The sequence below is a fragment of the Ascidiella aspersa genome, chromosome 9 (genome assembly GCF_963924565.1).
Source record: "Ascidiella aspersa chromosome 9, kaAscAspe10.2, whole genome shotgun sequence".
NCBI lineage: Eukaryota > Metazoa > Chordata > Ascidiacea > Phlebobranchia > Ascidiidae > Ascidiella > Ascidiella aspersa.
Window position 1 is genome coordinate 13,596,708 of NC_139455.1, and position 23,879 is coordinate 13,620,586.

Below are 23,879 nucleotides of genomic sequence, written 5' to 3' on the forward strand. Positions count from 1 at the left end.
CTCGAAATAGATAACTAGGAATTTTAAAATGATGCCAGGCAAAAAAACAAAATAATGAAACATTAATATTAGCTTTAAATGCATCGCTGAAAATTTGTTACTGACCTGTTACTGAAGTAATTCCTGAAACACATAAAGGCACTGAATAGAACAATTCTCTATTTTTTATTAAGTGCGTCCCGGACAGCCTGTTGAAGGCCCCTGGGCCTTGGTGTTGGGTATGCTTGTAATTTTTTTTGCCATCGTAATACTATGAAATACGGTATCTAGTTGTTCTGCATATACCTAGAAACATGTAAGAAAACAACATAAACCTTGATGGACACACTACAACAGTGGCTATAAACTTTTTTTTACCTGGCGGACTCATATGGTTATTTAAACATAATGGAAGCTGACCCTAATAACATTTAAAACAATGAATTTTTAAATAATGACTCTTTTATCCAAATAGAACTTCAAATGGGCTGTGAACGAATTTAATACCATATAAATGTATGTGCGCCCGTTAAGATTACATCAGTTAAATCAGTGGTTCTCAACCTGGGTGCCATTTCTAATGTCAGGGTGCCGAGAGATATTTGAGAATCTTTAAGGAACTGATTTGTGTTCAACTCACACAACTTTTTTTGTAAAGATTAGAGTGAAAGAAATCCAATTATAACTTCCTACTGTGTAGAGTTGATGTGTGTTGTTCCAGTTCCGTTTATTGTGACATTCTAGTAGCCTAAATTACCTAAGGAAAATGTAGGGGTGCCGCAATCTATTTGTTATTTCTGAGGAGTGCCGCTAGCCATAAAAGGTTGAGAAACACTGAGAGTTAAATAATATTGAGAGTTAATAAACAGTTCGTTTCGGAAGCGCCCTTAGAAGATTAAAACGACGCAACAGGGCCTCGCGACGCACAGTTGGACATCTCTGCAATAAGCTAAAGTAGGACAGAACATATTTAACGAGATGTTTCACGAAATTCCAAAGCGCGTGCCAAGAGGGACTTCGGGGGCCTGTATTAGGGCATGAGCTACTCCCGTGTTTATGTTTTAGTACGGGAATATTTTGTTTGACAACATTAGTCTTAAATCCAAGGCGTCGAACGGTCCAACATTTTTAGGTAAAGGGCCAAATTTGCGTTATAAAAATTGCGCGGTACATAATATAGCAACATTCAGGGGCGGATCCAAGTTTTTTGTTGAGGAGGCTATGGAAATCTTTCGGGATGGCGTCACTAAATTACGTCATAAAACAAGTATTAATCTTGAAAACACCTGCTATTTTTAGGCGTACTCCTAAAATCCAGTCGAAAAAATTGCCTGTATTTGGTTTAAATTGGTAAACTTTCAGTTTAAGGGATACGAGACGCCGCACAAGGGAGTCGACTATTACATAAAAGTTGGGGTTGGCTATAGCCTGTTCACCATGACTCTCCCCCGTCAAAAAAAATTATGGAACAAGATTAGCGGGTGACTTAGGAGGCTTTGGACTTGCCTCCGAATACTATCTGGGGGCTTGTTAAAAAAAAGCTTATCAAAATAATCCTTAAAACTGTCGGTAAATTAAAATTGGCCTTTAGGCAGGAAATTTTATGAATAAAAAGTGAAGTACGTGCGAGGGCGTTGTATAGCTTTTCTCGTCGATTCCAAGTCGGATACGAAAATTGATGTTATTTTGGACATGTGTTTAGGTAATTTTAGATTTACCGAAGGACCGCAAACTTTTATACCTCGATTGTTATTATATGAGAGCACAGAAAATGTGCAGGTTCCACGTGTAATCGAATCGAAGTAATGGGTTTACTTTTTTGGAACACCCACTATTAAAGGGGAAGGCTTGCACTCGACCCAAAAGATTAACTATTTAAACCAGACCTTCGATGGATAAATTATATCAATCCGTTAATAAGTTCTCAAACTGTTAGTGTATTTGGAAATTAGGCCCTAGCTTACGCCAAAGGGTTAAGGCAGAGTAACAGAAAAGTTAAATAATTTCCAAAAGCGTGCTATTTAATCATTAATTTGCCATTTTTTGTAATAAAAAGATAAGAACATAATAATTTATTAAACAAAAAGAAATCCACGATCTGAAAATATAGTCATAGTAACAATTTCTGAACGTAACCGTAGTGTTATAAGTACAAATATAGTATATCCGACATTTTACAGATATAATCTATGAGATTGCAGACGGTCGAGTGGCAAATCCAGTGTTGTTGTTTTTTTAACGGGTGACGTTAGATTTTAATTTGGTACTAACTAACTAATGGTATACTAGGTTTTAACGTGGGTAAAAGCATTTAAAACATTCCCAACTATACATTCCATTGACAACCTTGGACAATTTTTCAGGTATTTTCCTAAGGGAAATTTCCGCTGCTAACTAAATACAACTATTCGGTTAAAGTGTATATAGTTCTCGCACCACTTGTCTCCTTTCTCTCTTAACGCCACATTAAAACGCGAATTCTTTTCTCTTAACGCCCACACAAAAATGCAGGTGTCATCTCGGAGACAAGGACTCGGAAGCTCGAACTATGGCTGAAGATAAATGCCGCTTTTCGCTTTTTAGTTGCTTCATGGCGTTTTTTCTTCTTTTCTCGCCCTTCTTATAATCTTCGTCGAGCTTCCTCTTGAGAAGTCGCGATTTCATTTCGAGTTCCTTTTTTTTCAATTTTTCCTAGAAAATAGTTTTGGGTTAACTTTTAATAACGCAATTAAAATGATTTAATAGCGCAATTAAAATGATTTATCACCGCCATTATCCCCTCGGGTGTTTCGTTAGTATTTAAAAGACAGGAAACAAAGTAGCTTTCTGTAATGTTTTTATACCTTTCACACCACGAAATTCAGCATTCGCAATTATAAATTTTTACACACATCATTCCGTGTGTCATTATATTACCAAATGACTGTTGTGAGATCAAAATGGTTTCAGTTTCCATATACAGCCTTTGCCTCTGATAAATGGCAAATTTTATGCCATTTATTGCTAAAATATTTCCTCGTATTAAAATTAGACCGTGTACGCTCGAGTCTATCCCAGTTTATATGACATAAATTCATGGCCGTCTCCCGCACCAATCCTTATAGTCTCCCGGATCAATCCCAGATTGTATTGCAAAAGAGACAAGTCTGAATTTATTTGTTTTTTAGTATACGTCGTGTTGCCAGGACTATGTCTCTAGCTATCTGTGTAGTGAAGTGGAAATTTATTTCGGACCACGTTTCTAACAATAAATCATTTAGTGATCTTGTAAAACCGTAGACATAAGTACGAATTTCCAAATTCGATACCAAGTTGGAAATAGCATACAATGAACGAAAAAGGGTTATTTTCTCAATCGACCACGTGCATGAACAAAAAGAGATGAATTGTTCGCCAAGCGTTCATACATTTTTTTAATATCGCAAAATATTTGGATTTCACGAGGTATGTTATTTATCCTGTTCTTAAACCACCAGTGTGTGACGTATAGCAACTCTGCAGATGCTTAAATGTTTTTTTATGCCAAACTACTGTCTATGATAACAGCGCAATACGTGGCACATGTCGACGGACAGCCAAAAAAAAACACAAAGGCGCATTCTACTGGTTAAACGTTTATATATATATGAACGTAAATATTAGAATATTACATCGTTTTCGCAACTTAAGATTTACAATTTGTTTTGGTACTATTATATAGCACCCATTAAAAACCTTCTTTTTTTCTTCATTTAGTCGTTTTTTCCTTATTTCTTCTTCTTGTTTCCTCCTTTCATCTTCGGCTTTTTTTACAAGTTCTTTTTCAAGTCTTTCCACTTCAGCCTGTTGAGCTTCATTCTAAAAACATGCGAATAAAGGACTAGAATGGTTCCAAGGTCGTTTATGATGCATTGTTGATACATTTTTTAAGAACATGATATCTAAACATATTTCTTGCAATATCCAATTAAATGACCGACTTTGATTACATCCCAGAACATTTTTTATCGGTAAAACTTTAACAAACAAAATCAACATCAAGTTCCTTTTTATATTCAATTAACACGTTAAAAGTCATTATTAACACAAAAATGTAAAACCCAATAATAAGAAAAATAAGAAAAGATAGAAGACCTTACAAATAAAGTAGACTTTTAGAATCTTTTTACCTTAACACGATCCAAAAGGTCGCTTAAAAGGCGAATTGATTCTAATTTTCGTTGTGCAAGTAGTAGTTTTCGTTCCTCCATAGCGATCCGAATCGCCAAGCGAGTTGCCGCTTCTTTCTCCTTTTTCTCTTCCCTTTTACGACTGCGTTTTTCCTCCCTGTTTCTCCTACGCTCTTCTTGTTCTCGATTTTGTTGGAGCACTTTCTCCCTACAAAGAAGCGATGGATCTAGGCACATTTCAGTAATACTATGCAAATCATCAGTAGCACCCACCACAGGCGGGCAACGTTAGCGCCTTTGTAGTGTTGACTACCCACTTCAGAATATTTTGCGTCGGAATATAGGTCGTTAGATTTAGGTCTGGGTTGATGATAAAGCTTAATAACCAAATACACAGCAACGTACTCACCACCTTGTAGGTGCGAAAAGCATAATTTGTAGGGCGCTATAATTTTTGGCAAGCATAGCTTGCATAAACTTATTGCCAAAGAAGAAACTTTAAACGAGCATCTCAGTGACACAGACCAAAAACATACTACTAGCTTGCTGTAATGTTTTTATATCTTTTACACCACGAAATTCAGCAATCGCCACTGATTATTTTATTAACTTTAATTTACATACGTTATTCCGTGTGTTATCATTTTTACCAAATGACTGTTGTGAGATCAAAATGGTTTCAGTTTCCATATACAGCCATATATAACTGCCTCTGCTAAATGGCAAATTTAAAAAAAGATTCCCTTGTTGTAAAATTGGACCGCGTCTTTATCCGTTTATAATGATATAAATTCAGGTTGCTTATTGTGTCTCGCATCAATCCCAGTTTGTATTGTAAAAGAGGTGGCCGACCCCTGATCTAATTCATGTTCGGTCTGTCGCAAAAACAAGCGCATGTCTTAAATTTACAATCATTCTAGTTTCAACCTCCAACTGAAATAATATACTTGACTGCCAGTCACTCTGTAACCTGCAATTCACTTTTTTTAAAGATTGATCGGTCCTCAGTTACTACGCTATATCGTTTTTATAGCCCGGTCAAATGTGTTAGAAAAGAATGAATGTTGAATAACAATTTTTCACTTTTCGGCTAAAGGGTCCTAATTGTGAAAAAACTGCTTAAAAAACAAATTAACACTAAATAAACCCAATAGACAAAAATTTAAGAAGTAAGCAAGGAACGGTTACCCTGGGCAATAATTTACTATAATTCATAACCAGAACATCACAGAAGTCAATGCACACCTAGTATGTTTGTTCGATATTGCTCGTTTATTATGTGGCGGTTCACCTGAATTAAAAGTGATAAAAAATGGTGCATGGGTTGCACACGACTGGCTTAATTTTTTTTCAAAATGAGAACGTTTTTGTGCGGCCAATCAGGAAAAGATGAAAAAGCCATGTCATGCCAAGCTACTTTTTGACTAACTTAGCTACTACAGAAATACATTATTTCATTATTTTAATATGGTCCTTTAATGTTTATCCTGCTTTGAGGGAATCTTTTAGCCCTTTATATTTAGTTACAACACATATTTTATCAAATTTTGCGCTAATTTTTAATGTGGTCTACGTAGCCATTTAAATATGTGTAAATAAGGACAACTTGAACGTTTTGTTTATTATACGTTAAAAAGCAATGATCCGTAAAAAAAGGATATTTTTGACGATTTTTTGATAAATTTAAATTTTTGGTGGGGGCAAGGTGAAAACTTATAGCGTTCAATGGGAGGCTATGAAACATAAATCACGGAAACACTGATTTAGTTATTTCGGTTACTTAGAACTATTAAAAAAAGATATATCTCTCGTTAATCTAATAAGTTTTATATTTTGCGCTACAAATATACAAATACCCGGCCATTTGCAGGTTAAAGCAGAGTATTTAGCAGTCACCTTAAATTTCTGTATGCAAAGATTGCCACAAATGCGATACTTTGCAACTATACTCCCCTTTTGCGTGGTTAAACTAACCGACCGACCAAAGTCCCCCCAAAATATATATTATATTGTACCCTACTGGAACCCACCTCTCTTCTTTTATTTTATTTTCTTTGGCCTCCTTCTCCCTGCGCTTCTCATCTTCTCTAGCTTTTTGGAGTTTCTCGATCTTTTGCTTTTCCAGCTGGCGATGTAGGATACTTTCTGCACTCAGGTGTTTCGTACGGTCAAAGTCAACCTTTTAACGACAAATTTAAAATGCATTTATTCATAATTAAAAAAAACAAATCTGCATTTTATATCTACAACTTGAACTGCTATCATTTATTCATACTAATAATATAGTAAGTTTACATAACTTTAAATTTATAGAGAAAAAAATATCTAAATACGAAAGCACTCCAAAATACCAAAAATGACATGGAATAGAAGAGACTTATAAGGCCTGTCATGAAGAGTACCTTTATAGTTGCTGCAACTGCTTTTCCGTCAGTTTCCTTTGCAACCAATTTTTTTCCTTTGAAAGCATCCATACACTTTGCAAATCCAATGTACTCCATGTACTGCACATAGATCTCAAAATTTAGACGTGAACCAAAGCTAAACGTCTGGAAATTGTTTCCTGCAGCTGGCTGTTAAAAGTATATTTTATGCTTTGTAACTGTGCAAAAAACACAAACAACAAAACTGTGTAGTGCAATATAATTAACTAACTACAATCTAATTACCTTTAAATAACAAAACAGAAAAATGAAACAACAAAACACAAAAATTTCTTACATCAGATCTGTAGGGGTCAAGCATAGGTATATCCAAATTTCTTATTTCCCCATAGGCAAGAAAGGCAAGCTTAATAAGACTCTCACTCACGGTTTGGGTTTTCTACAAAAGCAGGGAATGAACTTTTAACATTTAAATTTAACAGTTAGGTAATTGTAAAGAGCTTAACATAATGCATTAAAGACTTTAAAGTATATTTTGCTAAAGTACTAAGCAAAAAATAAGTGTTGTTCTATACGGATTATTTAAACAAATCTTGGGTCACCATGTCAAATAATTTACCTTGTCTGTGAAAAACTTGCATGGTACATTTGTAAAATGGATAGTGTCAGGCCTTTCACCAGGCTTTGTTTCATCAAACTCTGTTGAATCTCGGAAAAAGGAATCCCAGTCATGTTTGGTTGGAAAAGAAACTTTGCTTTCACCACACGATATCTGTGAATTGAACATGTAAGGATTTCAAAAAAATGTAAAAAAACAACATCTTGTTTGACTAAATGTTTTGATTGTATCTTGTGAGACTAACAATAAAAATTTCAAAATTACTAAACCCAACCATTAAACAAGGAATGGTTTTAAGCATTCAACTTTGCCTAATAGCTTTTGTCCATTAAATAAGCGATTGCATAAACATACTACATGTGTTTACCTTGTTTTAAAAGTTGGATAAGCTAATACAAATTACAATAGCCAATAGCAACACAATGCAACGGCAAAGGCATTATATAAAAATGAAACGCACTGGGTACGTAAGCTAAAAACATTGGCATTCCATAATGCAAAACATACTCAAAAACTTTAAGAATATTTGCATGAAGAGCAAGATATTGCGTTTACATTGTTAAAGTTAACAACATATAAAGTTTAGGGGCACTTACAGCAGCTAAATAAAAAGGGAGCAAATGTAACATAGTGTGTTTTTTTAATTTTATTACTGGACTAAAAAATAGGATCCTGTGCGAAAAAAAGTCTATGCCAGTATGCTGGCAAAATATTAAAAAGAAAAATAGGCAGTTCTAAGCATATAGAATGTAGATTATTTTAAAAAGTACTCAATTTCGATCATAAAATTATTGTGAGTTTGCAGTTTTATGTATTTGGCAGCATTATGTTCTGTTATATTAACTTAAAGCGATCATAATAGTTGTAATTCCAGCCAAATAGCCAAGTATGACATTTGCATGGGTGAATCCCTTTTGGTGGATCCCAGGGGTACCAGGCCATGCTTCTCCATGCTATGTTTGTGTTTGTGTCAAATCTGTTCAGTCCAAAAGTGCTATGCACACAATGGTATGTTGCGCTATGTAACATATAATCTTGGCAAAAAAATTCTATTAAACCGGACCATAAATAAAGTAATTTTGAGCAAATGCTGTTATTTCAAGAATCTCTGTTATGTGCCTCATGTGTAACACTTTTTTTAAATTAAATTGCACACAAGTTTGCACAAAAACAGCTTATCTGTAACCAGGGTTGGGATTTTGCACATGCTAGCTCGCTAATGCAAGTGCAAGATTGACACCCACATGGTTGTTGTTCTAGATCAGTGGTAGGCAAACTGTGGGCCGCAGAGCCATTTTTAGTGGGCCACGAGTTACTTTTGAATAGTTTAGTGCTATCATGTAGTTGTGGACTGCATGTTAGTCGTACATTCATTGCACTGTTTTAAAAGTTGGTGTGGCTAACAATTTTTATATTGTCTTAGCGTGGTTCAGGCCCACTTTCCAAATGTAGCCCTGAGATTGCCTGTCAAACTATATTTTTTGCCAGCTTTAATTCTATGTAAATGCAAAATTTTTCGCGTGTAGCATTTCACCTTTCTTGGTGTCAACAGCCTAGGCTAGCGCTGTGTGAACTAAGACTCCCTGCAAAATGCAATTTCTACCAAAATATATCTAGTTAAATATAATTTTCTATTCAACTTTGCAATATGGCAACTTTATCGTGAGTATCATTTAACCATATTTTAAAACAAAAAAATCAACTCAATTTTTTTATTTTTTTTTATTTTTATATCCTCATTTTGCGCACCAGTTCGTTTGAGAAAAACAAGTGTTTCTAAGTTTGTGAAATCATTCCAATGCATCCAACTTAAAACATATATATATATCCTGACACTGTTTTTGTAGTGGTTTTATTCAGTGGGCCTTCAAAAGCTCCGAAAAGAGTATTTGGGACGCAACGAAAAAAGTTTGCCGACCACTGTTCTAGATCTAATGAAGGACTTCATTTATTTATCCGTAACAAATTATGTTTAATTATAGTGTATTATTCTACATATATGTATTATATTTTGCAGTGGTACAAGTTGCATATAATCTGATTTAGAGGCTACAACTTGACGGCTCATACATTTTGTTTGACAACAGAAAATTATTGCATACATTAAAATGGAAAATACTAAACACTGCCTTGGCAGCATTAACAGACTAAATTGTATTTTTTCTAATTAAAACATCTTACTAATTAATAAACTGACATGCCTGGTGTAAAACAACTCATTAACATATATGACATAAGTTATTTTCCGGGGCAGTTCACCTTAAGTGGAACAGGAAATCCAGACAATTTTAAATTCTTTCCTTCAAGCATCGTGAGAAATGTTGGTAACAAGGTCTTATTTTCAACTTCTCCCTCAAATCTGAAATACAACAGCACTTACATAAGTAATAATTAAGGTGTTTAAGCCAAAACACCACTAAAATCAACAGTTTGATATTTTTTTTATTATAAATTAACTAATATTTTATTCAATATACAACAAAAAAAACACACAAACCTTACCTCACAAAATCAAGCGTACTCTTTGAAACTCTTAGTAAAGTAAATTGATGAGGTGAACACATAGCTTTAAGTTTCTCCATAACTTCCCAATTTGATATAGTCTGTCCAGCAATCTTAGATAAAAAATAACATTATGAATACCAAAATTTTAAGGAAACACTGCAAAACCTGGGTTAAACATAGCAAGCTATAATACAATGTCATTCCCTAATCACTCTGAAAATTTAATAACCCACTAAGAATAGAGTTTTACCAATTAAAAATAGAGTAGCAGCATAGTAGAAGATTTTTAGCTCAAATAAACATGCCTCTAAATAAAACATGGTATCTTTTGATACACAAAGCTTATAAGGGAAAGGTTGTTTAAAAGTACAATTACGAGGAAAGAGTGGTTTGAAAGTAAATTTTACACGATCAGGATTATAACTTACAATCAAAATCTTCATTTATATATCTGGTATTTTAAAGTGATATACTTTTATCTAAAATGCATTTTAATATTTTAATGTTATAAAATAGATCACATAACAAATATATATGGGTAATCTTAAATAGATGGGTCAGTTATCAATATTAGAAAATATTTATAATGTTTATTTTGTCAAATGTTTCAGGATTTTCTGTTGGTGATGTTTTGTATGAAATTGGTTTTACTATGGCATATATATTATTCTAATTCAGGCTCTAATTACTTATTTGTGTAGCAGTGGTTGTTTCAATTTTTTAGGCAGACCCCTTTACATCATTATCTAAACTTATGCTCCCTTCTCTAATAAATGTGTTTCATAGCCTGGGTACTTTCACTGTTACTTTTAAAGTATGCATTATACAGCAAGAGTTTTCCAGACTAATAAAGTTGCAACAGATAAATGGGCCAATGAAAACGTAAAACATAAAATTTTGTTTCGGTATTATGTGAGTTTGTCTTATAAATAAAAAAACAAAATTTAGTTAAACTGTTGCAATAACTTATCTTGGTTGTCATTAAGGCACATATTAGAAGTCACATATGTTAAGTTCGCTACACCTAGGGCTGCCAAGAGCAACAACACCCATGTAACTGCTAATATCAAGGACAACAAGTGAAAAAAGCAATGCATACCAGTTTTTGGTTGTAAGTGAATCCGAATATAAATACATGTCTACTGTCTAGGAGTCCTAACACCCCTCATTGAAATCCCAGTAAATGATTATCACAAAACCTAAAATGTGATTGCTGTAATGCAGGGGTCGGCAACCCCTGGCATGTGTGCCAAAAGTAGCATGCAAGATAATTTTACAGGGCACGTCAATTAATTTAACGCGCATGTTATATCACCTCAAGAAAGTGCAACCATTACACCACATCTACATCAATAACATTATTATTGCATCACCAACATTAGCGCTAACAAAATAGTTGCACACATTTCCAGTTTGTGTCACAAATTAGTGTCTTAACTATTGTATTTAACATTATTTTTTGTGGGCGTTAAACTTGTTGCTTACGACCGTTTGCATTATATCAAAATGCCCTTAAATTCGTGACTACGTTAAGGAGGGCATTATACATTAAAAGTAAGAACACATGTTTTTGTGCGACTGAGAAACCAAGCTAAAAGCGAAACTGATAATTAACACTACTGTCTTCTAGGTCGGATTCGAGTAAGACTTTAGGTAAAACTACCCAAGTTTGACATGTGCGCATGTGCTGTACCAAAATTTAAAAATGATAAGGTAACTAACTGTAAATTGTTACGGTAGAATAGCAGATGGTGGCAAATTTCCATGACCCATATGAGTGGATTGCTGATTTTAGTTACGTAAATCGGTGAATTACAGGATTTAGAGTCTAAGTAGGACTCTGACCTTGATGAAGTTGTACTTTGGCAGTAGTCGGACTCAGGTTGTTTCTAACAGACTCCGGATCGCTGTTTGCAAGTGCAAAACCAAGCATAGAAAAATGTTTGGCACACGAGTTGTTAATATTTTGAAATTATTCCTAAACTGGCACATTGCATACAAAAGGTTGCCGACCCATGCTGTAATGTTACACCAGCAACATTGTACCTGGCATGAAAAACCTGATTACTTGTCTTTACTTATCGCTGACACCACCTAATAACTATGGATGTTTGAAGTAGAATATTGGAACCTTAGATTCAAATCCAAATTGAATTGAAACCCAATTCGGCCGTTAATAACAGGTGTTTGGAACCGCTACAATTTTTTTGTATTACTGCACATTGTTGCGCCTATTTGCACATACGTGAGTAGCAAGTTTAGATAAAGACCTGTCATTTTGGCGAAACTTTTATAGTGCTTGCTTTAAATGTAGGAATGTAGTGCTGCATCAGCAATTTTTCTTTTAATGATCCAATCGTTTTAGTTTTAATGCATAACAGTCTTTAAGATATTACTGTAAACCATTAATAACCCGACCCCTTGGAAGTAATAGTTAAAGTGTGTGTTTTATAACGCCTAATGTTTTCACACCTATCGAAGGTTTGTACTTTTTCCCTATAAGTTACCCATAATACTCTTAGCTACCCACAATAGATAATATTTTTAGCTACTCATAATACTCCCAATATTTCTAGAAAGTTTAACTGGCATGTAGGGATTTGCAAGTGGGGATCTGAAGTTAAGAAAAATCGCCCTTTAAGGAAATCTCTGTACCTGGCATTCCTGTTAGTTGCCCCCATCATGCCCCATGTATGTTTTTTTTAGTTACCTTTTTTTATTGCAAAACTTAAATCGGTGGTAGATGCCAAAGGTAAGAAATTACAAAACCCTAATTGATGTCTACTTTTGGTAAAGGATTTTTTGGCATAAAACTTGCCAACTTAAAACTATACACACCTTTAACTTTGGGAGAGATACGCAAATGTTTAGCTTTGCAACTGGCTTCAGATACAGATTGATTTGCTCACACATTGGAACAGCATCAGACATGTCACTTATGAGAGAAGTATTCATGTTTACTGTAAAATGACTCTTCTCTAATAAGTTATCTGAAAGAACAAAACAAGAACTTAACAGACAATAAAACAAAACTGAAACTAAAGAAATGGCACTTAAATAATGCAAGAATTGACATAGTGGCAGAAAAAGGAAAGTGAAGATAAACAAAACAGTGTTGTATCAAAACTTGTGTCAGTGAGTTAATAAAAACAATACCTACAGAAAATAACATAAGAAACACTGGATAAACTAAGTGTTTTGTAAACACCCAAACATTATATCACATTTAACACTGCACTAGTGAAATTTAAACACAGTTTCAAAAATAAAAAATAAACTTTAGCACACATTACAATTTTCAAGACACAAAACTGCATCAAAATTGGCATTATTTCGATAGAAAAACAAAGTTTTTTGTAACAAAAACAACTTATGCAACATAGTCAGCACATTTCCATTGATCCACCAGCAATTCATCGATCCAAGCATCTCTGTTAGACGATGTATCACAAAGGCAAACATGATAAACAGTGCGATCAAATAAAGCTTCATCCACAGTCACTTTTAACACATGAGCATAGTAGCACATCCCTTTAATAAAGCTGCAGAATCTATCACAAACCATTTTTGACCACTCAGTTTCAACTGATTTGATACCAGCAAGTCGAGCTGTCATGCTCATCGGATGAATGTTGTCAAACTGATGATGAAGCTTCCGAAACAAACTGAATCCTCTTATCACATCACAATGGCCATAGTCCACAAAATATACACTGGCAATGTTACTAATTTGACTTTTACTTTGAACAGTTACCCTGTACCAGGCATTGCGCCCAACTTTATCGAAGTCATATTTTAGGGCATACATACAGCCTTGTATAGGATTAATCTTTTCTTCCATTTTGAAGAGTTGTTCATAATGGATACTCATTGAAACAAGTAGTTTTTCACGCTGAGAAATACTTGAAAGAGGCAACATCTGTATGTAATTAGGGGAAAGTGAATCATCAATTATTACTGGTATTAAGACCCCTGGCATTGTGCATCCATCTTTGTAATAAAGCTTGTGTCCGTTTAGAGTGTTATCATTCAGACCCTTTAATTTGTTGTCTTTTACATAGGATTTATATTTTTTAATAAGTTTGTCATAAGAGGAAGCATCACTGAGTTCACAGTAGCTGTCCTTATCTTGTTCATTAGTTAAATCAAGAGTATTTTCATCTGAGCATGATGTACTTCCAAGCTGTCTTGATGTTGCCAGTGGCGGAGGTAGCTCACCCGTGATAGTTTGTGCAAGTTGGTCCTCTTTGTTATTAGGGATAATACATATGTTTGCTCCTCCATCCCCAGTCATACATAGTGATACAACATTTGGCTCTTCACATACTGACAACTTAATTACAAGTAATTCAAATTTTTGAGAATATATATCATCTATATCATTCAGCTTGAGGAATTGACAATCTTCTTTACATCCAAAAAAGTTTTCTTTCTGAAAAACAGGTGACAACTGGCAACATATTGCCTGTGGTGGAATAAACAGCAACTCTTCAGGAGTCATTTTTAACAAACAACCTCTAGTTATGTTAGCACTTCTTCCTACGTCGATCAGAAATACAGATATACATCTTGGTTTGGCACCATCAATGGTTTCAATCTTGGCACGATATATCTGGTCTCCAATAATGGCCAAACAAGTTTTACCAGGATATAAATCAGTGGCCAACATTGCTGGTGTTATACGCTGTTTCTTAATTGATGATTGTGCCATGTGTAAGCAGGACTGAAGTTTGGTTAGACAGTCGCCTTTGATTTGCACATATACTAGTTCATTAACATCATCAAAATGTGATAAAATGACAGACACTGTTTCAGGCTCTGCAGGAAGTCGGTTTTCAGTCATCACCACTTGAGCACACAATTGATTAACATTAACATCACTATCTCCATTAGTTTTAATCAATTCAACATAGTCTAAAGATGATTTGCTTTCTGGATTTGATCTCTTTACAATACGACCTACACAGGGCTTGTTGCAAACAAGTTCATGAAGTTTCTGTAATATGTCAGAATGAGTGGCAAGAATGCTGTGATCAAGTCCAGCCAAAGCAACACTAATTGACTGAATTGGTAGGTTGCAAAATTTTTTTTCAAGAATTCGCAGGTCTGACAAACCTACTGAAACCTGCTCACCATTGTCAATAAGGTAAACCATTCCTTGATTTTCCTCAATGGCCAATAATCTGCCTCTCACACAAGTATTTTCAGACAGTACAGCATAAATACAACCAAGAGGAGGTGGCTGTGGTAAGGATGTACGGTCATGTTTCTTAACATAGTGTTCAAACATTTGTTCTTCCAACTTCACTAGATCATCAGAATAACCATTACCAAGAACACAAACTTCCACGTCTGTAGCGCATGAAACATTAAATACAAAAAATTCACAAAACTCTTCACTGGGTAATGTTGCGAGCTGTGTAGGTTGATCTTTCCATGGGTCACTTTGTATAACCTGCTTACTGATAGAGAGTTCTCGTTCCTCATTAAGCAACCTGCAGTTCACATTAAATGTGTTTTGGTAAAACAAAACTGAGTATTTTTGAGCCGTGGATTCATCAAGGGAATGTATGGTAGACATTGAAACAACTTTCATATCAAGATGTTCCTCAAAATATCGCATTTCAAAGTTGTGCTTTGTCTCTTTCAGCCATAACAGTCCTTTGTCAGATGGTCTGTGCAAGGAGCAGGAAACTTTAAACAGAGTGTAGTTTGCTGCCCTTTGTTCAAGATAGTAGAGGTCAGCCATTAGCTCAGAATGAAGATTACCAAAGTCAATGTCCAAAACTTCACAACTGATCCCATTGCAAGACATAACTTTAGCTCTATGCCCTTCTGATGTTGCAACAAAAGACCCGATTTTTGGAGTCGTGTCTATCTTCTTGCGATGTTCTTTGATCATCTTTGTCATCTGTGCAAAATCTACTGCATCTTCCTGAAAGTGTACAGAAATGTCATCACATCCAAATACAAAAACTACTTTCACTTTATACTGTTTCCCAGGAGATAATGGTTCACGAGATGAAATGCTAAACTTATTCAAATGTACCTTTTGTGGACTTGGAGTTAGATATTTTGATTTTTGATTTTGTTGGGAAGTGTTGTGTTCATACAAGGTAAGAATGTGCTTTTTCATAGAGCCAAAGCCTTGGGTGTTAATTTGGATAAAGTCCCCACACTCTCCACCAATGACTTGTTTTAATATATTATCATTTAAAACAAGGTCAAATGTTTCCTTGTACAACTCTACAAGGCCATTGGCAAAAATGCCTTGTGGGTTTACTGCTAACAGTTTTCTAAGATTTTTTTGCACCTCATTTGAAATGTATGAAGAATTAGTTCTTTGCTTTTGGTCAATTATTTTTTCTACTTTGTGACCTTTTTTATTATCAGATTGATCAGTATTTTCTATTGAGGAGAGTGGATTAGCATATAGATCTTCATCAATATTCACAGAAATTGTAGGAGGTAGATTTTTCGTAACTGAGATAGCCGGTTGTTTGTCAACAAATCTTGGAGGAATGTTACTGCAGTTAGGCCACACACCCGCATTATCTGTTTTAAAGACTACCTTTCGTGTGTCAGAAAATTCCTTTGGTATTGACTTTTTGCTTGGTTTTCCTTCAGATAAGATCAATTTTGTTATTTTGCGGGCCTTTTGATATGTTACTATTCTGCTATGGCTATTATTAACATTAACATTGAAATTTTGGAACGGTGAAGAGATCATACCCTTGTAACATGGAGTAAAAACCCTGAATTTGTTATAGTTTGTATGTGCTGTTCCGTAATACTTGCGAGGAGAATAAAAACTGTTCCGCTGAAAGCTGCAGGACTTTTTGGTTGACTTTTGTTTGGAAATCATAGCTTTAATATGTTGTGTAGATTGATCAGCCACAGCAAAGTAGGTCAAGACATTTTCTTGGTTTTTGCGTATTTGGACAACATCAGGTATGGAATGAATAAACTCTTCCAAGGAATTTGCCCCAAACTGTTTGTGGGGAATAAAACTACCAACCAAGGCACGATACTCTCCTTGAAGTTTGCCTGCTGCAACGCCACCTTTTGAGCTCAGTAGAACCGATCTTAAATTCTTTTTCAAAGAATCAAGTTTTTTCTTTGTTGTTTCATCCATTATGTACTACTCAGAGATCAAATATTAGTCAGTTCTATCATCAGCAAAAACTTTGCATTAATCTAAAAGCAAAAACAGACAAAAATTAAAGATTTAATTTTGTATGAAGCCATGTTATGAAGAGCTTAACATTGTCGCTAAAAATGCATTCAAATTTAGCATTTTGCTTTCTGCGGCCCTTTTTTATTTGTTTAGGCCTGGTTTTGATAAGTTGGTTGGAGCAACATGCACAACAGGTACTAACAAAGAGGTGTACGCTGCCATTTGCGACAGCAAAATATGTTGTGTTGTAAGAGCAATAAGTTTTTATACAAAGAGAAGCCTTTTTCTAAAAGGGAAGTCGCATGCACGGCTATTTCCCCAGTGACGATAACACACGCAGCATGGTGCCAAGTGGCTTCGTCGCTTCGAGAGTTTAACAAAGCAAGTGAATATGGACTTCTGTATTGAAGTTTAAATTTCGGCCCATAAAAAAAAGGGTATCATATACAGATAACAGACCTATGGACAAAGGGGGCTGGTTTGCAAATGCCTGACCGATTTAACTACATAAGGATGTGGTCGGCAAACTGTGGGCCTCTGCCCAAATGTGCCTTTTAGTCATGAAATATTTTAGTATTAAATTTTTTTGAATAACCTTACGTGTTTTTGAAAAAATTTTTATTTATTTTATGTCAAGCTTCAGTTATTTTTTGACGTGCATTGGACATAATCCACATACAGTTCACCACTTTTTTATCTGTGTGAACATTGTTTGGTCAATAATAATTTTCACACATATTTTCAAACCAAGCAAATGAGTTTAAATTGTTTGGCTGTTAAACAGTTCGCGATAAACTGCTTATGCTGCTTATCACTCATGTAGCCTACGATGTGTGCCCCGAAAATATAGGCAAATATTTTGTGGCCCTATATGCTGGAAATCTTTGGGCTGAAATATGAGACCAAGTGAATACTGCAGAACTATTTGTTAGTGTGCTGCAAGCAACTTTTTAATAGTTTACTTGTAATTGGTGGCAATGTGATAGCCGTATATTCATCATACTGTATTTTAAAAGTTGGTAGGGTAAGAGTTTTTATCTTGGCTTAGCGAGTTGGTCCAACTCCCACTACAGGCCCGCAGCCAAATATGGCACAAGAGGATTTTATGGGCCAGTGATGAAATAAAAAGATTAAGATTTATCTTTGATTAGGGCAGCAATCAAATCACCTGGGCAAACATTGCTACATTTTTTTCCCTTTTTATTTTGCTGTTTTGAGTTTCCCCAATACTATTTTTTGCCAACTTTAACTATGGAAAGACAAATTGAAATCACCTGGCCACACATTGCTGCAATTTTTTCCCTTTTTGTTTTGCTGTTGTGACTTGTGAGTTTCCACCAAACTATTTTTTGCCAACTTTAACTATGTAAACGCAAATGTTTGTTTTTTTAAATATTCTTCAATTGTATAGCATATTTTGCAATATACCATGCAAGTTTTTTAGCATAAAGGTGCCCTATAATTTTTCACCTTTTCTTATTGTTGACAGCACTTTGGGACTTGGACAATTTCTGCCAAATTATCTAGTTAATTTAGTAATACTTAAAAGACCCAACCAAAAAAGTTAGCTCGCACCGTAACCCAAATGATGCGAAATTGTTTAATATTATTTTATGGGGACAAAGCCCAATAAAATAATTTTTCATTGATATGTCACACATTGATGTATTAGGGCCGAATAAGTTCAACTATTTAATTGCTAAATTAACGCACATTATTTATGTTAGGGACTAGGGTGCGAGTTAGCGTTTGGTTGGGTCAAGAAATAATAATTATATTAATACTTAACCCACCAACACCCAAACCCGCACCCTAAGCCCACTATTGTGCATTGATTTAATAAGTGTTACAACACTGTGGTAGGATTCTAGACCAGCTCCCGTTTTGTCCAGCAATGTCACAACAAAAATAAATAAATAAAAAGTTCTGGGCGCGGGTCTAGAATCCTACCACATTAATTACAGTAACGGAACGAGTTTTTAAAGTTCAAGTTGAGAGGCATAAATATGTAAGAATAAATATAATAATAATACTGTAGCCACTCGAACCCAAAGATTGGGACAGTTGCATTTTGTTTTAATGTACTTACTTGTTTTTTTTGTTTTTTTAATTCTTATTCAAGCTTTTGGCGAGCATTTCGTGCCGCAAAATGCGTTCAACCGCGAAGAGTCGATCAACCGCGCAAAACTGCAGTCTAGGTTTTGGCTGAGATTATAGGCTCAGGGTGGCCAGATGCTTGTTGGTGTAAAGGAACTGCTCTTAGTGAGCTGCCAAAATTCCTTACAAATTTACAAAACGGTTAGTCGTTAACAGCAGTGCAACAATAAAGCTTTCTGTAAATTCGAATTCCTTTTGCCAAAACCGCAACACCACAATTTTATTACCGGAAATCTGTATTTGTTTTGGAAAAGGTCACGTACGTAAAAATTTATGATATCACTAAAAGGTAGAAATACTTTGCCTGTAACCTATTGTAAACCTAACACATATTTTATTGTAAGTTGGCCTAAATTTTAATTTGAGCGCCCTAGACCTGACGTTTTTGTGCTGCACAGAATTACTGTAAAAATACGCATCAAATCGCGCTAAGCGCGAACAATTTTTGGATTTACGTGGTTAAAGTGGGCATAAATAAAGTTTGTAGGCCTGGTAAGCCCGTGGTTTTACTTTATTCAATGTTCCAAATTTAATTCGGCCAAATTAGGACAGAAAACTTGCTGTCCTAATGATTTACAAACCGTCGGACACAGCAGGTAAAATTAGGACTATTTATCGTTCTGATAGGCTAATCTCATTAGGGTTGTGGTAGTAATTTATTTACCGCAGCACAAATTTATAGTCGCGCAGATTTTCGAAGTAACTTTATTCCAGCCACACAGCTTTGAGCTCCCAAAATATATCTTTTTTAGTGCGCAAGAATATGTTAAGGCTGAGTTTATAGGGGCCCTCAGAAGATCAATGTTTTTGTATGAAAGTGAGTCGTAAAACTTGTATAGATGACGTCACAACGCGTGACGTCATGCAACAAATATTTTCAAGAAACTTGTATGTGCAACCGCAATCTGATTTAACTAATTAATTCTACACGAGATAAAAACTAACACAGGCAGCTAGATGATGAAAATTGATTAGCCAAAGTAATTCGTTACGTCACAATCCTCATGGTGGACTTGATTTGTTTACTTGCTTTTAGCTACAAACATCAACGAAAAATGGCTGATGCTAATAAACGGTCAAACTGTTGTGGAAAAAAAGTGAAGATATTTGACTTTTAATTCAAGAATGGTGTAAGTGTGCAAAATGCATCTCCTTAGAAGGCTTAAGAGGGAACACTGATGGCGAACCTTTTCATCGCGCGGGTCACAAACACGACTTACAAAATGCACAAGTGGGTCATATATTTAACTGTATCTAGTTTTACGCGAAACTTAGCAACTGCGTCGTTTTAAGTGTTATCGCCTGGGCTATTTTAAGGTTTTTGGACGATTTTCGAATTCGGATTCTCACGAATAGTAAGAACCTAAATAGTTAATATATGCTTCAGTATTTTTATGGGATTGCAGAAGTTAAGAAGAAAGCTTTTTAGCATGTTTTATCTAGGTTTTTCAGAATTTTTAGTCTGCGAGCTCTTAATTTTTCCTAAAGGATCGCCACTCGTTACGTTTTACAGCGATGCTTTTAGTTGTCTGCTTTTCTGCACGCATTTGTTGAAGTGCAGTAAATGCAGGCCTACTCATCACCCATAAGACACTTTTGCACAACCCACAGATTAGGCAGCCCTGATTTGAACGATAGCCTATAGATACGTGCTATCTAACCAAGAATTGTTTTTTTACATTATTCTCTCCTGAAAATGATTGATAACATTTCGGTATTTCTAGACAGACACGTGAGTCACTAAAAATGTGTGGTGGGTCACTTCGTGACTCGCGGGTCAGTGGTTCGCCATATCTAAAGTCTAATCGCGCGTGGCGCGAAATAACTGCGTTGGTTTGGCTTAAATTGGCAAAACTTTTAATATAAAAGAATAGGCCTACGTGATGCATTAGGGCTTATAGGCCAGAGGCGTAGCCAGGTTTTTTTGCGCCCAGGGGCAAACTATAAAATTGGCGCCCCTCCTCCATATTTAATCACACTTTCTATTACATTAACACAATATACCTTACTTTATACGTAGGCTTGCCATACGTCCCGGTTTAGCCGGGAGAGTCCCGGTTTTAAGGCCTTGTCCCGGTGTCCCGGCCGGTTAACCCATTTGTCCCGGATTTTTAATTTGAGATTTACAAACAAAATTTATAAAATGTAAAAACTTTTGAGTTGGCCATTTTATCCTTTCTCAAAACTATGTAATACTGTTGGTAAGGCTGCCAAGCTGCCTTTAACATAAATTAACTATTTTTCAGCGGCTGTTAAGAAATATTTTTCTGGGGGTAAGGTTGCTGGGGCTAGCTTCTTTTTTGTGTGTGGTGAGTAAATTTTTTTTGACGTATGACGCAGTTTGGTGCCGGTATTATTTGCTTGAATATTACGCAAGTCTAAATAAATGCTGTTACTATAGTGTTCCGCTGCCTAGTTCTGTGTCAAAGACTAGACATAACACAAGGTGGTTTACTTAATTGCTTTCGCTATTGATACGTGATACATAATCATACTGGGTGTGGTCAATACAGTCACGTGATACACTGTTTACATAGAAATCAAGTAATACTGTATAGTTTGTAAACACTACATTCCTCCCTAAGTTATAGATGTTAAATTGCAAGGTTGTTTAACATAATACACAATGGCAATTCACTTTAGGGTAACACAATGGCATTGTTCAGTACGTACAGATACTAAGAGGTAATTTAATAAAATTGGCAGGATAACACAGTTTGTTTGGCATTAGTACACTGGCTTCTTATAAAAGTAGAAAAGAATGTTTGAAGTAGGAAATGTGAAGAATAGCACTCTACAGCATAGGTAATGAAATACTGCAATATACAAGCATATGAAATACAAACTGTACAACTCAAATAAAAGTACCATCTCTCAGATATTGAGGGGGTCTACGATTGCGAGTAGGATAACGACAAACAGGGTCATTTCCAATACAATCATTTGCACCGTTCTCTTCACATTGTGTTGTGTTATCATGGTCATATGGAAAATACAGGTGATCATCATCTGTGTGTACATCATGTTGTGATGTTTTGTTTATTTTCTTAAAGAATGATGAATTTCTTGTTACAGTTTTGTGTGTGTTTTGTACTGTGACCATTGTGCCTTTAATGTGTGTGATTTTAAATGGTTGTGGATTATATGGAAGCATTAATTTGCCTTCCTTTTTTTCTTTTAACAACACTGTATCACCAATTTGAAAATGTGATTCTTTTGCATGCGCTTTGCTGTCAGCATATTTCTTCATTTTTGATTTTGCATGCTTATCTGTGAGGCGAAGCTGGGAATCTTCTTTCATCTCATCGATTTGTGGAAATGTGATTTTGATTTTTCTTCCAAATAGTAGTTCAGCAGGGCTCACTTGTGTAGTAGAATGTGGTGTTGCTCTGTAATTTCTTAGAAATTGATGTAATCTACTTTTCCATGAGTTAGTTTCAGCATTCATGATTCTCACTGCTTTATTGAGGGTTTTCATGAATCTTTCTGCTTCAGCATTTGCCTTCGGCCAATGCGGAGTAATTTTACGATGATGAAATCCAAGTTGTTTTGCAAATTTCTTGAATTCACTACCGTTGAATGGAGGACCATTATCTGTTTTCAGGATGTCTGGTATTCCAAAGCATGAAAAGGTTTTTTCCAATACTGGAATTACTGTTGTTGCTTTTGTTGATTTGATAATTTCAACAATTGGGTATCTTGAGTAGTCATCTATTAGTACAAATAGATATTCTCCGGTGGGAAATGGACCGCAGAAATCTAAGCTGAGTTCTTTCCATGGACTTTTCGGTAATTCAGACATTTGCAGTGGTTCATAATTATTAGTTACTGTAGCAGCTTGGCAGTAAATACAATCTTTTATTGCTGCTTCCACTGTTTTGTCAATTCCAGGAAACCAAATATGTTCTCTGAGCAGTTTCTTGGTTTTTACAATTCCTTGATGTCCTTCATGGGCTAATGTTATTACCCTTTTCTGTAGTTCTTTAGGAATAATAATTTTTGAGCCTTTTAACAGTAAATTATCTTCCGTTACTGACAATTCATTTCTAATGAGCCAGAAAGGTTTCAGGTTGGGAAAATCTAGATTTGTTTTCCACTTGTTGTTTTTTGTTAAATAAATTCCTTTTTGAAGTAATTCATCATTTTGTGAGGATTTTTGAATTTCAGCTTTTGTTAATGCTGTTGGTATAGCTGATGTTGCAATATCAAGTACGGCAGTGAGACTCTTATCATGTTCAGCTTTTGTTTTACCAAATATAATAATGTCGTCGCTTACATTTAATGCGCCTGGTATGCCTTCTATCAGCTGTTGTATGATTTTCTGAAATAATTCAGCAGCTGAGCAAACTCCAAAATTTAGGCGTTTGTATCTATAGAGGCCATCATGTGTAGAAAAAGTTGTGATGTACCTACTGTTTTCATCCAATTCAATTTGATGATATCCTTTGTTTGGATCCAACTTGGAGAATACTGTAGCTCCGTTTAAACTGTGAATCATATCATCAAGTGTCGGACAGATGTGTCTTTCTCTGTGTATAGCTCTATTGGCTTGTCTCATGTCAACACAAATGCGAACTTCTTCTGGACTGTTTGGTTTTGGTGGGGTTACTATTGGAGAAATCCATGGAGTAGGACCTTTGATCTTTTCAATAATGTCATGCTTTTCAAGATATTCTAATTCTTTCTTTACTTTGTCTCTGACATGAAAAGGTATTCTCCTGTGAGGCTGTGCGACTGGTTGCACTGATTTGTCAATGTGCAGCTTTGCTTTATATCCTTTTAGTCTGCCAATTCCATCAAATCGGTCAGCGTATGTTTCAAGGATATTTTCGTCAGCAGCCTTTACTATGGTGTTTGCAATTTCTAGCAAGTGTAGCTTTTTTGATGTTTTGTAACTCAGCAAACAGCCA

The 23,879-nt window shown here is 35.3% G+C and overlaps 2 protein-coding genes across 2 annotated transcripts; both read right to left on the reverse strand.

Annotated features, from left to right (window-relative positions):
- Nucleotides 1-1,796: 1,796 nt before the first annotated feature.
- On the reverse strand, nt 1,797-12,608 carry LOC146133081 (A-kinase anchor protein 17A-like). Its single transcript, XM_083396453.1, has 10 exons — nt 12,474-12,608; nt 9,633-9,745; nt 9,390-9,489; nt 7,131-7,283; nt 6,849-6,950; nt 6,530-6,700; nt 6,158-6,306; nt 4,128-4,335; nt 3,694-3,816; nt 1,797-2,670 (listed from the first exon to the last, which is right to left on the reverse strand). Exons 1-10 carry the CDS (start codon nt 12,588-12,590, stop codon nt 2,494-2,496), a joined length of 1,413 nt encoding a protein of 470 aa, XP_083252579.1. The 5' UTR covers nt 12,591-12,608; the 3' UTR covers nt 1,797-2,493.
- A 391-nt stretch (nt 12,609-12,999) lies between these two features.
- On the reverse strand, nt 13,000-16,827 carry LOC146133082 (tudor domain-containing protein 7-like). Its single transcript, XM_083396452.1, has one exon. It carries the CDS (start codon nt 16,768-16,770, stop codon nt 13,006-13,008), a length of 3,765 nt encoding a protein of 1,254 aa, XP_083252578.1. The 5' UTR covers nt 16,771-16,827; the 3' UTR covers nt 13,000-13,005.
- Between the last annotated feature and the right edge of the window lie 7,052 nt (nt 16,828-23,879).

Excerpts from the sequence above, each read along its gene's own strand:
- LOC146133081 (XM_083396453.1), bottom strand. The coding sequence starts at position 12,590 with ATGAATACTTCTCTCATAAGTGACATGTCTGATGCTGTTCCAATGTGT. Across the intron at positions 6,307-6,529 it reads CAGTTGCAGCAACTATAAAG|GTTGACTTTGACCGTACGAA; the intron begins GTACTCTTCATG and ends TGTCGTTAAAAG. Across the intron at positions 3,817-4,127 it reads ACCTTTTGGATCGTGTTAAG|AATGAAGCTCAACAGGCTGA; the intron begins GTAAAAAGATTC and ends GCATGTTTTTAG.
- LOC146133082 (XM_083396452.1), bottom strand. The coding sequence starts at position 16,770 with ATGGATGAAACAACAAAGAAAAAACTTGATTCTTTGAAAAAGAATTTA.